At 37.2% G+C, this 13,167-nt stretch overlaps 1 protein-coding gene across 12 annotated transcripts in view; it reads right to left on the reverse strand.

Annotated features, from left to right (window-relative positions):
• TANC2 (tetratricopeptide repeat, ankyrin repeat and coiled-coil containing 2) overlaps window positions 1–13,167 on the reverse strand; it is a 473,014-nt gene that overhangs the window by 108,450 nt on the left and 351,397 nt on the right. For all 12 annotated transcript variants that reach the window (XM_055386907.2, XM_055386906.2, XM_055386905.2 and 9 more), the window contains 2 exons: window positions 4,559–4,840; window positions 164–297 (listed from right to left, as the gene is read on the reverse strand). In XM_055386907.2, coding sequence (XP_055242882.2) covers window positions 164–297; window positions 4,559–4,840 — 416 coding nt within the window. The remainder of the gene's footprint in view (window positions 1–163; window positions 298–4,558; window positions 4,841–13,167) is intronic.

Below are 13,167 nucleotides of genomic sequence, written 5' to 3' on the forward strand. Positions count from 1 at the left end.
TAAAGTATTTTTCTAGGAATAGCAAAGAAAGAGAAACTTTCCTCCACGTTCTCATGGTATAGCTTTATGTATTTTTGTTCACTTTGCCAAAGGTCTCCCTATCTTTGCTTCCTTGATATTAAAATGGAACTACCATATCCCCAACGTGGGAATCATATTGTACCTGCGAGGCTAGTCTTCGCATAGCCTCCTCCTGCCGCCTGCGCATTTCCGGAGTTCCTGGGCAGCTTCCACTGGTGATAGATGAGTGGGCTGAAGGTGGCTGTGTCAGTGGCAGCTCTCTGTTGGCATCCACATCTGGATTAAAAAGATTTAGATGTTTGCATCAGATAATCATAAAAACTTTAAGGAAAAATGGCTAAATTCCATTTGTTCTATGATCTAACAATTCTGCTCCTAAGTATATACTTAAGAGAAATAAAAACACATGTCCACCCAAAAACTTGTACACAAGTGTTCACAGAAGAATGATTCATAATAGCCAAAAGTGGAAACAACCTAAATGCCCACCAACTGATGAATAGATGAAATACAAAACATCCATTCAATAGACTACTAACAATAAAAAGAAATGAGATACCGATACATGCTAGAACGGGGATAAACCCTTGAAAATGTTATGCTAAATCAAAGAGGTCAGTAAAAAAAAAGGACCATATATTGTATGATTCTATTTATATGAAATGCCCAGAACAGAAAAATCTGTAGAGACAGAAAGTAAATTAGTGGTTACCTAGGGCTGGAAATAGAGGGTTAAGAGGAGAATGGGGATTGACTGCTAACAGGCATGAGCTTCTTTTAAGGGGATGAAAATGGCCTAAAGTTACATTATGGTGATTGCTATACAACCCTGTGAATTATACTAAAAATACTGAGTTGAATGCTTTAAATGGGTGAATTACATGGTATGTGAGTTACAGCTCAATAAAACTATTTTAAGATTTTTAAAAAAATTCAATTTGTTCTTGTTATTTAGAAAATTTATTGTTACTAGTAGAAATTATAGGCTATATTTATGAATAAGATCATACTTTAAAAATAGATAACAAAGTAAATATTAGAAGTTGTTATTTGATGGCCAATAGTGATTGAAAAGAAGGAAGAATAGGAAAAAGTAGTCCTCATTTAACTCCCTACCAGTAGGAGTGAATTTAGACTTCTTTCATTTAACTGGTGCAGTAAATTTCTTGGTCACTGGATACAGTTCTGGATAACTGCAGGGGGGTGGGCATGGAGGATGGCAGTGAAAGAAGCCTCAAGGAATGTGTGACATTTGGGTTGAGGTGAAGTTCAGTGATTGTATGTTACTGTATTATTTCTGCTGTTCACTTCCTTCCCCTACTCTATTCCGCTTTATCTGGTATTTGATTTTGTGGGTAATTACTGTCCAAATGCCCTCTGTCTTTCTAGCTATTTCCTTTTGGAAATGCCCTCCTTTTTGTCTAAACACCTTACTTTCTGTTTGGTATTCAGACAACAGTAGAAATAAAAGTTAATAGGTAGGCAATAGTCAATGTGCATAGCACATTGGCAAAAGAGACTTCTGAAATGAACAGAGTAGGAACGTAGGATTTATTTACTTAACAGCTGTTTGGGGGCTTGGCAGCTGTTGGCAAATGTCAAATCCAAATAATAACTACATTGAGACTTTTAGTGATAGACACATACAGTCTTGTATTAGAGCTTCCCCAACTACTATACTGAGAATACCTGTAGTTAATGTAATAATCCTGAATTACACAACAGGTCTGTTTTCACAAAATATTTTTGTTCTTTGTGTGTGTGTGTGTTGGGGGTGTGGATAATGGTGGTGGTGGTGGTGGAGACTGATGGGGGTGTCAGGTTTGGGAGAGTAGGTGGAAAGCAGGATGACAGGCTAGTGCCTGCCTTGACAGCTTTTCTATACCTTTCCAGGGAAATGACAAGGAGGGGGGCGGGCTGGGGGGCTGAGTTTCTGTGGGGGAAGGACAGCCAAGCAAGGCAGTACTGCAGGCTAAACTGCTCCTATCTTCCACAGCAGTGGTGCTCAGCTTTTATTTCTACTATTCTCTGAACACCAAACAGAAAGAAGACAGGCGCAGAAGAAAGAATGACAGATGATGCAGAGAAAGAAGTTGGGAACTCCAATGATTTCCCATGTTTTTTTATTATCACTACAACTATTAATTAGTATCATCACCCAAGGATTAAGAAACCCAGTGAGGTTCCAAATGACCCATCCAAGCTTAATATAATAACTTATATTAAGTTTATATATAATAACTTATATTAAGTTTAATATAACATATTAATAACTTATATTCTGTAAAAAATTAAGCCAACCCTCCATATACAGACATCATTCTTACTATTAGTGAAAAAACTGCTGCTGCTGCCAGTAACATATTCAACACCAGTTCATATAGGTAACAGATTTGTGCCAAAAAGTAGCTTGCATTATATCAGTCACTTATTCTTGACCCTTCTATTGGTTAAGATGGCACTGGTAGAATATAGTTTGGCCATCAATAAATCGTAACAAAAATTATTTTGTATAAGGTAACATTGGTTCTGAGTAATTCTGATATACAGAACCGCATATTTAGCTCTCTTAACTCCTTTCAAATTCTGAAAGTTAACTGTCAGGCCAAATCTACAGTCTCAACAACGGATGTTTATCTCATGAATGGGGAGTGTCTTGGTGTTTCTGGAGATTCTCCTGAAGGCAATGGATGTTACAGAATAACTTAGTGAACTACCTTTAAAGAATCTCTGCTTTGGGGAGCACATGGGCTGTTTTCTATAAACTCTTGCTCCCCCAGGCTCATAGAGAGATCCCCAGGTACCTCTGCTTTCTGTGAAAGCAACTCTTCTTGTCCTTGGGATTTATTTTCTGTCATGCATGATTCTACCACTCTGTTATCTGCAACTCTGATATATAGAGGAGTCACAGAAAGCTTGAGCTTTCTGGCTTCCTTTCTGACACATTCAAATTGCAAGCCACTTGAACTACTCAGATAAACAGCAGTTTGGAGTGATAAATACTTAAACACTCAAAGGAAAACACTGGAATAGTGTGGAAAGTTACTTTTAACCATGAAGATGTGTTCTCAGAATCAAAATTTTAGCAGAGACAATTCTGAAAGATCAATTAGTCACACTTCTTCATTTTACAAATAAGAAAACTGAGCTCTAAAAAATTCAAGTAAAATTCTCAAGTTCACAAAGTCTAGTCAATTTGAGTGTTGGGGCACAAACCCTGGGCTCCTGACTCCCACAGTACTATGGCAATCTACCTCAGAAGAGCTTCATTTAGAAACTAAGCATTATATTCCTCTGAAGAAAAGAATTCTTCCATACCAATTCTTAACCATACCCTGGTAAAGAGGTATTTTGATTCAGTTTTCTTCCAAGACACCAGTTCTTCCACGTTAGACATCCATAAGTTTATCAGAGGCCATCTGCCTCCTTAATGATACAAGGCTGCTAACTAGCTTCAACAGGAAGTCAATAAGTTTGGAGGGTCTTCACTGAGTTCCTGTTAAGTTTCCAGCACTGTGCTAGACCCTGTAACTACTATTATCTCACACAAACCATTTCTAGTGGTTGCAGTCTGAAAGTCTGTGGTGGGCTAGATTATTGATTTGGACTAACAAAGCAATAGTTTCTTTTTTTGTTCTCTTCTAACTAACAGAAACCAGGTAAACTGGTTCTATACATGTAGTATGTATAAGAAGAACACTGATACATTTCTATTTATTTTCTTTACTCAAGTGAGTTTCACCAGTAAGGAGAGGCAGCACAGTAAAATGGATAGGAGAATGGCCTCTGAAACCAGACTGCTTAGTTCTACCATTTATTGGCTGTAAAACCTAGGAGAACTTACTTAACCTCTCTGGGCCTCTGTGAAATGAAGACAACCTCATTGAGCTGGTAACAGGATGTGATGAATTAATATTTGTAAAAAAGTTAAGAGAGTATCTGGCACATAGTAAGTACCATATGAGTGTTTTAAAAATAAATCAGTAAGACCCTGGTGGTGATTACTGGGCTGCCCCCTGGTTGTGATGAAAGAAGCCTGAATACATATGAGAGCTCAGCACCTTTTCACAAGGAAGCAGGAGAGAACCCCTTCAAGGACACAACGAAGCTCAAGTCCAAGCAGTGCAACAGTGACGCCAACAGCAAAGAAATGAAGGATGCAAACAGACTGTGCTGGCAAATAACAAGAAGAACTGGGCACAGACTGAGCAAAATCCAACAGTGATGAATGCAAATCGCTCTACGGGCAATTGCTGCGGTCGTTATCTAGAGGACAGTCCAACCACACAGCCGGCACGGAAGAGTCATAAACTTATTCCACGAGAAAGGTTTTTCTTCGTCACGCTTAGGTGTCTACTGGGTATGTGGGTTAGATGTAAATAGAGTATTACAATCTTTCTCTCAACCTGAATGAATAGTCCTCACGTGGAAGTCAGGTTTTGCAGATGAGAAAATAAAAGGATATACGACCTAATATAAATATGTCAGAAAAACTTCAGCGCCAATGAAACGGAGTTCTTTAAAAAGGAATACGTACGTTTGGGGGAGGCATGTGGGCTGTCTGAGGCGATCTGTCTCATCCTTGTACCATGGCAGCTGAGGGCCACCAGTCTGGAGATGATGGCAGTTTTGCCGAATCCAATGTTTCCCACAATCACTACTCCTTGGTTCACGCTGGCATTTGAACTCTGAAGTTGAGCATCTATTTCGTGGAAAACCCAATCTCGGCCAACAAACACTGACTCTGTAGTGATGCTGGGCACTTCAAAGAGCAGAGGCTTCAAGGAGATATCTGGAGGCCTATAAGGTGCAAAGCGAACTGAAAGGAACAAGAGAATGCAGAACTTAGGTCAAACTGTCAACATTGAGAGAAACAGAGAGAAAAAATGCAGTGTGCTTTAGGGACTTGAGTTATCATATGATGGCATCCTAGGCTTATTCAGAAATAATGCAACTGCGAATGTTGATTCTATACAGATAAGCAACACAGGTGAGCTAGAGCTAATTGATACTGTAAATTGCAGAACACAAACACTGATAAAACATTAACGATTTACTCGATCAGTCCGAAAGTCGGGATGATATTCAAAATTATTACAGGGAAGGGATGGCCCAAGCACCAGCAATCACTACGGATGCAAGCCTAGTGAAGAAGAAGGGTCCTAAAGGCCTCCTGCTATGCCACGGGATAACCTTTTAATTGTTGGATTGTGGAGAGGTGCAGGAGTGAAGTTCCTGTTGGAAAGGCCAGGCTGTGGCGGGGCATCTAGACAGCTTACCACAGCAGCTCTTTACTAACCAGTAACATATTTCAATATTTCACAACCAATATGGCTATACCAGTACATACCAGTTGAAAATCAGTCCTGAAGAAAGCAGTATAGAGAGGCTTGTTTGTTTCTTTAAAACCACCAATGAGAATAGTAATTCCTTTAAGTTCATGCTAGTATTTTTTAAATCTAGTAGGTATTATTAGGGGAAGCAAGGCCACCAAAAGCTCTGATGGTTTAAAAGATCTTAAACATTCTAAGCAGTTGAGCAGAAAGCAGGCCTTCACCCAGTGTCTCTGCGCCTGTACTGCTTACTATTGATGCCAATTAAAAAATAATTTTTGGCTTATACATCTATCTTGGGGATAGATCCACACAGTTTTTCTCAAGATTTTTTTCTGTGCTTATATAATTATGGGGTGTGCTAAGGGCCAAGAATAAACTATACTGTCAACAGTTTTCTAAAAATGCAGAATTGATGTGACATGCTTTAAAAGAAGATCTACTAATTATATTGATGGTAAAAGGAAGTCCTGCCTGATGGTCCATATCTGGGTTAAACGGCTTCCTAAACTGTTCCCAGAGCCGCTCTAAGATGTATCACTTTATCTGTCTGAAACCAGGTATTTCATTTTTGTTTCTTTAACCTTAGCACAGTGCCTTGATATATACTAGGTGCTCAAAAAATGCTTAAGGAAAGAATGAAAAATAAGGTATTACACTCTAACTCCATTTTTCAAATATTTTGGAGCACAAGAAAGGCCAGGAGTGGGAAAGAGATGGAAAGACGAGAAAGAGAAATCACAAAGGGGAAAATGAGATAATTTATACTTCATATGTTACTGTAGAACATACTTGAACCACTTACACACCACAAGGTGGGATACAGAGATGGTGGCTTACTTGAGAAAACACAGACACACGCACAGATACATGTGTGCACTCTCATTTAAAACTGCCTGAAAGCCACTAGAATAACCGAGCATTTAAAAAAGGATAAAATTTTGTAGGTTGCCTGTTCACTCTGATGGTAGTTTCTTTTGCTGTGCAGAAGTTCGCAACCTACTCATCTGACAAAGGGCTAATATCCAGAATCTACAATGAACTCAAACAAATTTACAAGAAACAAACAAACAACCCCATCAAAAAGTGGGCAAAGGATATGAACAGACACTTCTCAAAAGAAGACATTTATGCAGCCAAAAAACACATGAAAAAATGCTCATCATCACTGGCCATCAGAGAAATGCAAATCAAAACCACAATGAGATACCATCTCACACCAGTTAGAATGGCAATCATTAAAAAGTCAGGAAACAACAGGTGCTGGAGAGGATGTGGAGAAACAGGAACACTTTTACACTGTTGGTGGGACTGTAAACTAGTTCAACCATTGTGGAAGTCAGTGTGGCAATTCCTCAGGGATCTAGAGCTAGAAATACCATTTGACCCAGCCATCCCATTACTGGGTATATACTCAAAGGACTATAAATCATGCTGCTATAAAGACACACGTACACGTATGTTTATTGTGGCATTATTCACAATTGCAAAGACTTGGAACCAACCCAAATGTCCAACAATGATAGACTGGATTAAGAAAATGTGGCACATATACACCATGGAATACTATGCAGCCATAAAAAATGATGAGTTCATGTCCTTTGTAGGGACATGGATGAAATTGGAAATCATCATTCTCAGTAAACTATCGCAAGAACAAAAAACCAAACACCGCATGTTCTCACTCATACGTGGGAATTGAACAATGAGATCACATGGACACAGGAAGGGGAATATCACACTCTGGGGACTGTGGTGGGGTGGGGGGAGGGAGGAGGGATAGCATTGGGAGATATACCTAACGCTAGATGACGAGTTAGTGGGTGCAGCGCACCAGCATGGCACATGTATACATATGTAACTAACCTGCACAATGTGCACATGTACCCTAAAACTTAAAGTATAATAATAAGAAAAAAAGGATAAAATTTCCAAAAGTAGTGCAAATAATTTAAAATATAAAGCCAAATTCTGACAACAGAAACAAAATGCCCAAAGTTCTCATTAACTAAAGTGGGGTTGTAGGGGGTTAGGGGAAGCTGTGGAGATAAAGCTACAGGGTCACTTATAATTCCCTGATTCACATTTCTGTAACAAAATTTACTCTTGTATTTATTAGTAATTTCAACTTTTATTTTAGATTCAAGGGGGCACATGTACAGATTTGTTATCTGGGTATAGTGCATGATACTGAGGTTTGGGGTATGAATGATTCTGTCCCTCAGGTACTAAGCATAGTACCTAATAGTTTTTTGACCCTTGCCCCATCTTCTTCCCCCTTCTAGCAGTCCCCAGTGTCTACTGTTACCATCTTTACGTCAATGAGCCATGAGTACTCATTGTTTAGCTCCCACTTATAAGTGAGGACATGTATAATTTGTTTTTTTGTTCCTTCCTGTGTTAATTCACTTAGGATAATGACCTTTAGCTGCATCCATGATGCTGCAAAGGACATGATTCCATTCTTTTTTATGGCTATATAGTATTCCATGGTGTATATGCACCACATTTTCTTTATCCTATCCACCACTGATGGGCACCTAGGGAGATTCCATGTCTTTGTTACTGTCACTAGTGCTTTAATGAACATACGCATGCATATGTCTTTTTGGTAGAACAAAAAAACTACTTTTTAAAAATCCATACCTATAATTATTAGAATTTGATGAAAAATAAACTTTAGTTTGCCAAAAATCCTTTTAAAATCTAGTGTCTCATAGCTAATAGATTCTATTTTACTTAAACACTATTTTACTGATGTAATTCACAAACCATAAAATTCACTCTTTTAAAATATACAATTCAGTGGTTTTTAGTATATTCACTAAGTTCTGCAACCATCACCGCTATCTATCCCCGAATACCTTCATCACCCCCAAAGAAATCCTATATCTATTAGCTGTCATTCCCAATCGTCACTCCTCCCAGTCCCTGGCAACCAGTAATCTACTTTGCCTGTAAAGGTTTGCCTATTCTGGACATTTCATATAAATAGAATCATAGAGTATGTGGCCTTTTACTTCTGACTTCTTTTACTTGGCTTAATATTATTCATTACTTTATTGCTGAATAATATTCCATTGTATAGATATACCATATTTTGTTTATCAGTTAATAAACATTTGGGCTGCTTCCACTTTTTGGCTGATTAATGCTGCTATGAACATTCATGTACAACTTTTATGTGAACATATGTTTTCAATCCTCTTGGCTATATATCTAGGAGTGAAATGTCTGGTTCATATGGAAACTCTTAGGTTCACTTTTCTGAGAAACTGCCCAACTATTTCCTCTATTTGGCTTTTACTATATTCTTATTCAATATATTTTCACTATAGAAAACTTAGGGATAGTAGATAAAATAGTAACTGTGTTTCCATTAGCTAGAGAGAAATGCTATTAGCTTGTATTCTGAGTTTTGCCTGTACCATATATACTTATTTTAAAAACAAAAATGGGATCATACTATATATACTGTTTCATCATTTACTTTTTTCACCTAGCAATGTAATGTGAACATCTCTCTACATGATAAAACATAAATCTATATTATCATTTTTAATATGTGTAGACTCTTCCATTATATAACTAAATCGTAAGTTATTTAACCAATATCTTATTGTTGTATGTTTAGATTATTTTGGTTTTCCACTGTTATAATCACAGCTAACAATGAAATAGCCTTTACTATATGCCAGAAACTATTTCTAAGCACGCTAACTGGCACAACAGTCTGATGATAGTTATTACTACTTTCATTTTATAGATAAAACAGAGGCAAAAAGAGATTAAGTTATTTGCCTAAGGTCTTTTACCAATCTGAATCTTATCTACAATGCTCTAGTTCCTCTCACGAAAAGCAGTACTACAAGCAGTGGTACAATACACATCATTGTATATTCACCTTGGCACACCTGCCTTATTTTTCTTGAAACAAAATGCTAGAAGTGAAATTTCTGGGTCAATGGGTTGTGTTTTTGATACACCTTACCAAATTGCTCTCCAGAAAGATTATCCTGGATGCGTGAAAATGACCATATCCCTCTCAGTCTTATCATCACGGGGTAGTATTATTATTCTTTATCTTTGTTAATCTAGTTAAGAATGGCATCTCATTGTGTTTAATGTATATTTTGAGTATGAAAAGTAATTTGTGTGTGTGAAAGGTGATTTTTTTAAAAACATGTGTATTGGCTATCTGAATTCTTTTGTGAATTGCCTGTTCATGGCTTTTACTCACATTTCGATTGGAATGCCTGCGTTTGTCTTACTGAATTTGTGAGAACATTTTTAACCCTGAGGACATTAATCTTTTGCCTTTCATATTTACTTTTTGCAAATAATTTTCTCAGTTCTTTGCCTTTAAAATTTTTCTTTCTTCCTTTTATTTTAGAAGTAATATTTTTCTTTTTTTGAGATGGAATCCTGCTTTGTCGCCCCTGGCTGGAGTGCAGTGGCGCAATCTCGGCTCCCTGCAATCTCTGCCTCCCAGGTTCAAGTGATTCTCCTGCCTCAGCCTCCTGAGTAGCTGGGACTACAGTCGTGTGCAACGACACCAGGCTAATTTTTGTATTTTTAGTAGAGATGGGGTTTCACCATGTTGGCCAGGCTGGTCTCGAACTCCTGACCTTAAGTGATCCACCCGCCTTGGCCTCCCAAAGTGCTGGGATTACTGTGTGAGCCACCAAACCTGGCCTCTTCCTTCTATTTTAATTTGTAAAAGTTGAAACAGTTTATGTCGCCAAACTTGTCAGTCTTTTTCTTTATGGGTTCTGCCTTTAGTGTTGTTCTTTGAAAGTTCCCTCTTAATCCAAGAGTATAAAAACATTAACATTTTTTTTTCCTAGTGCTTTTTTGAGTCTGGTATAGAGTAGGGATCTAACTTTTTTTTTTCCCCAAAGGGTTAACAAATTTTACCAGTGACAATTTAAATTATCACCAATTTGTAGTGCTTACTTTATCTTATTTATATTGGGTTTGTTTTTACTTTATCTAGTTTGTTCCACTTATCTGTAAGTCTACTACCGCATCAGTGTCACGCTGATTTAGTTGTTATTATGTACTAGTTAATTGTGAGTCTCCCATCATTATTCTTATTTTTTCAATAGATTTTGAAAAATACATAGTTTCAAAAATAATTTTCAGAATTAGTTTGAAATTTACCATAAGAAATCTTTTCGATTTTATTCATTCAGTTCTGACAGTTAATCAGAAAATGCTCCATTTAAGTTTCATTAAATGGATTTCTTGAAATAACCATAAAACATCTTCTTAAACCAAAGACAGATAATTATTTCATCTTAGCAGATATATATTACACATTTGAAAACGATTTTGTTTTAATGTCATATTTTAAAAACCCAGATAATTCACACAACAATTTAGAAAGCAAACATTTAAAAATGTTTATCTTTGACATAACCAAATAAATACAAATTAAAGCAAACTATACCTACCATTAGAAAAAAATACGGTTTTTTGGTATGTAATCATATTCAAAACCATCTTTTGAAAAAATATTAGTTTCTTCAGTTACTGGTAGCACTGTAAATGTGTCCAACTTTTAGAGAACTGACATTCTGCAAATGCCAATTTGACCTTAAAATCCTGTTCTGGGAACTTATTCTAAGGAAATGATTCATAAGAAAAGTGCAAACACACACACACTAACACATACATACATACACACACTCACATTTTTTGCAGCATGTATGGTGTTAGTAAAGGTGATTTAGTACACTACAGTATATCTACCAAAAATTACATAGACATTAAAATAGAAAGCAGTACTTTCCAGAATCATGGAAATGTGGAAGTATTTACGAAATAAAATTTAGTAAAACAGTAGAATAAAAAACAATATATATTATGATTACAATTTATAGTATATACAGATGGAAGCTAACAATACTCCAAAACAAAAATAGTGAAGGTATGATATGATTAATTATATCTTTAATTATAATTTTTCCAAAAAAAATTTTCAATAGGAATATTAGCTATTTTTTAAAAAGCTGCAAAATGAATTGGTTGTTATTTTACCCAAAGACAAAATAAGCAAATATTTTATCACAATCACAAATTATTCTGTCATGCATGGGTGTATATAACTACTGCCAAATCCAACAACTAATTAAACTACATCAATTGAAACACACAAGCACATATGTCCTGGCTATCTCTCTCCCACTTTTATTGTGTATACATTTTTAGACAATGAAAACAAGGTATATGTAATTACAAATTTTAACTGTTGTAGCTATTACAGAATGATTTTAAAAATAAAAAAATACATAAATATATAAAATTGGCTATTTCTGCCAGGACAGTCTGAATGTCAGGCTGAGTACTTGGTTTATATTTCCTTTGAGTGACAGGCAGTGATGACCCACTGAAGTGGACCTAATACTAGGGTAGGCTCACTGGAGAGGGAAGACAGACTGGAGATACCCTGAAGACTGCTCACTATAATAGTCCCAGAAAATGTGATGAAGGCCTGAACAAGGGAGACACCAATGAAACAGCAAAGAGTGAAGAAATATGTAGGACCTGTCAAAAAACTAGATGTAGAGGGATAGGGAGGGGAAGAAGCCAAAGATTTTTCCACAGTTTCAAGTCTGAGGGATTACGGAGCTGAAGAGCACCAAAATTAAAATATATGAAGAAATTTACTATGGGATAGAAATAGCTTTCCTGCTTTCTTTCTGTTATGTAAAGGCCTTCCCCCACTAAATATGAATTAGAGATATAATTTCCTCAACATCTGGGAGGAAAGGATTAAAACTCTGGATACAGGCTGGGCACCGTGGCTCACCCCTGTGATCCCAGCACTTTGGGAGGCCGAGGCGGGCAGATCACAAGGTCAGGAGATTGAGACCAACCTGGCTAACCCGGTGAAACCCCATCTCTACTAAAAATACAAAAAATTAGCTGGGCCTGGCAGCGGGCGCCTGCAGTCCCAGCTATTCGGGAGGCTGAGGCAGGAGAATGGTGTGAACCCGGGAGGCAGAGATTGCAGTGAGTTGAGATCGCGCCACTGCACTCCAGCCTGGGCAACAGTGTGAGACTCCGTCTCAAAAACAACAACAACAACAACAACAACAACAACAACAACAACAACAACAACAAACTCTGGATACATTAGAGTATGCCCAAATTTAAATTTCAACTGCATTAAACAAAATTGTTCACTGAATTAATCTCTATAGAAAATCAAAGAACCACACCAATATTCTTCTGTGATTATGTGACAGTTCTACACTCATACAAGCCCTGAAACTCTGAGTTTGAATTCTATAGAATATAAAAATGTAGCAGAAATCCTCTTTATTTTATTTAAGGCCTTTATTTTATGTAGGCCACTGAAATGAGGAATATGTGTAGGATGAAGGTCTGAATATCTTAGACAAGTTAGCTGATAATTATTTTTAGATTACATTGGGGGAAGGAAACTTACATGAATTGATATAAGCACTTGCTAACATAGGAAAGGGCAGCAGGGTGAGAAGACTAAGGAGCCCATAAAATAAGAATTAACAAAGTAATGGTAGTTTTCTAGAAAAGAAAGGGTCCTTCTTATCGACTACTCCTATTGCTACCCGGACTGAGGCTGGAAAGACCAGTGCTGGCACTGGGCCTGTCTGATGATAAAAGGACCATATCACTCCCCTACGCAAAACCCTCCAGTGGTTCTTTATTGCATTTAGAATAAAATCAAAACTCCCTCCCATAGTGCTCAAGGCTCTAGATGATTTGGACCCTGCCTACCTACCCCTGCAGGCATCTCACATCACTTCCCCCTCAGTCTATGCCC

The sequence above is a fragment of the Gorilla gorilla genome, chromosome 4 (genome assembly GCF_029281585.2).
Source record: "Gorilla gorilla gorilla isolate KB3781 chromosome 4, NHGRI_mGorGor1-v2.1_pri, whole genome shotgun sequence".
In the NCBI taxonomy this organism is placed as follows: Eukaryota; Metazoa; Chordata; class Mammalia; order Primates; family Hominidae; genus Gorilla; species Gorilla gorilla.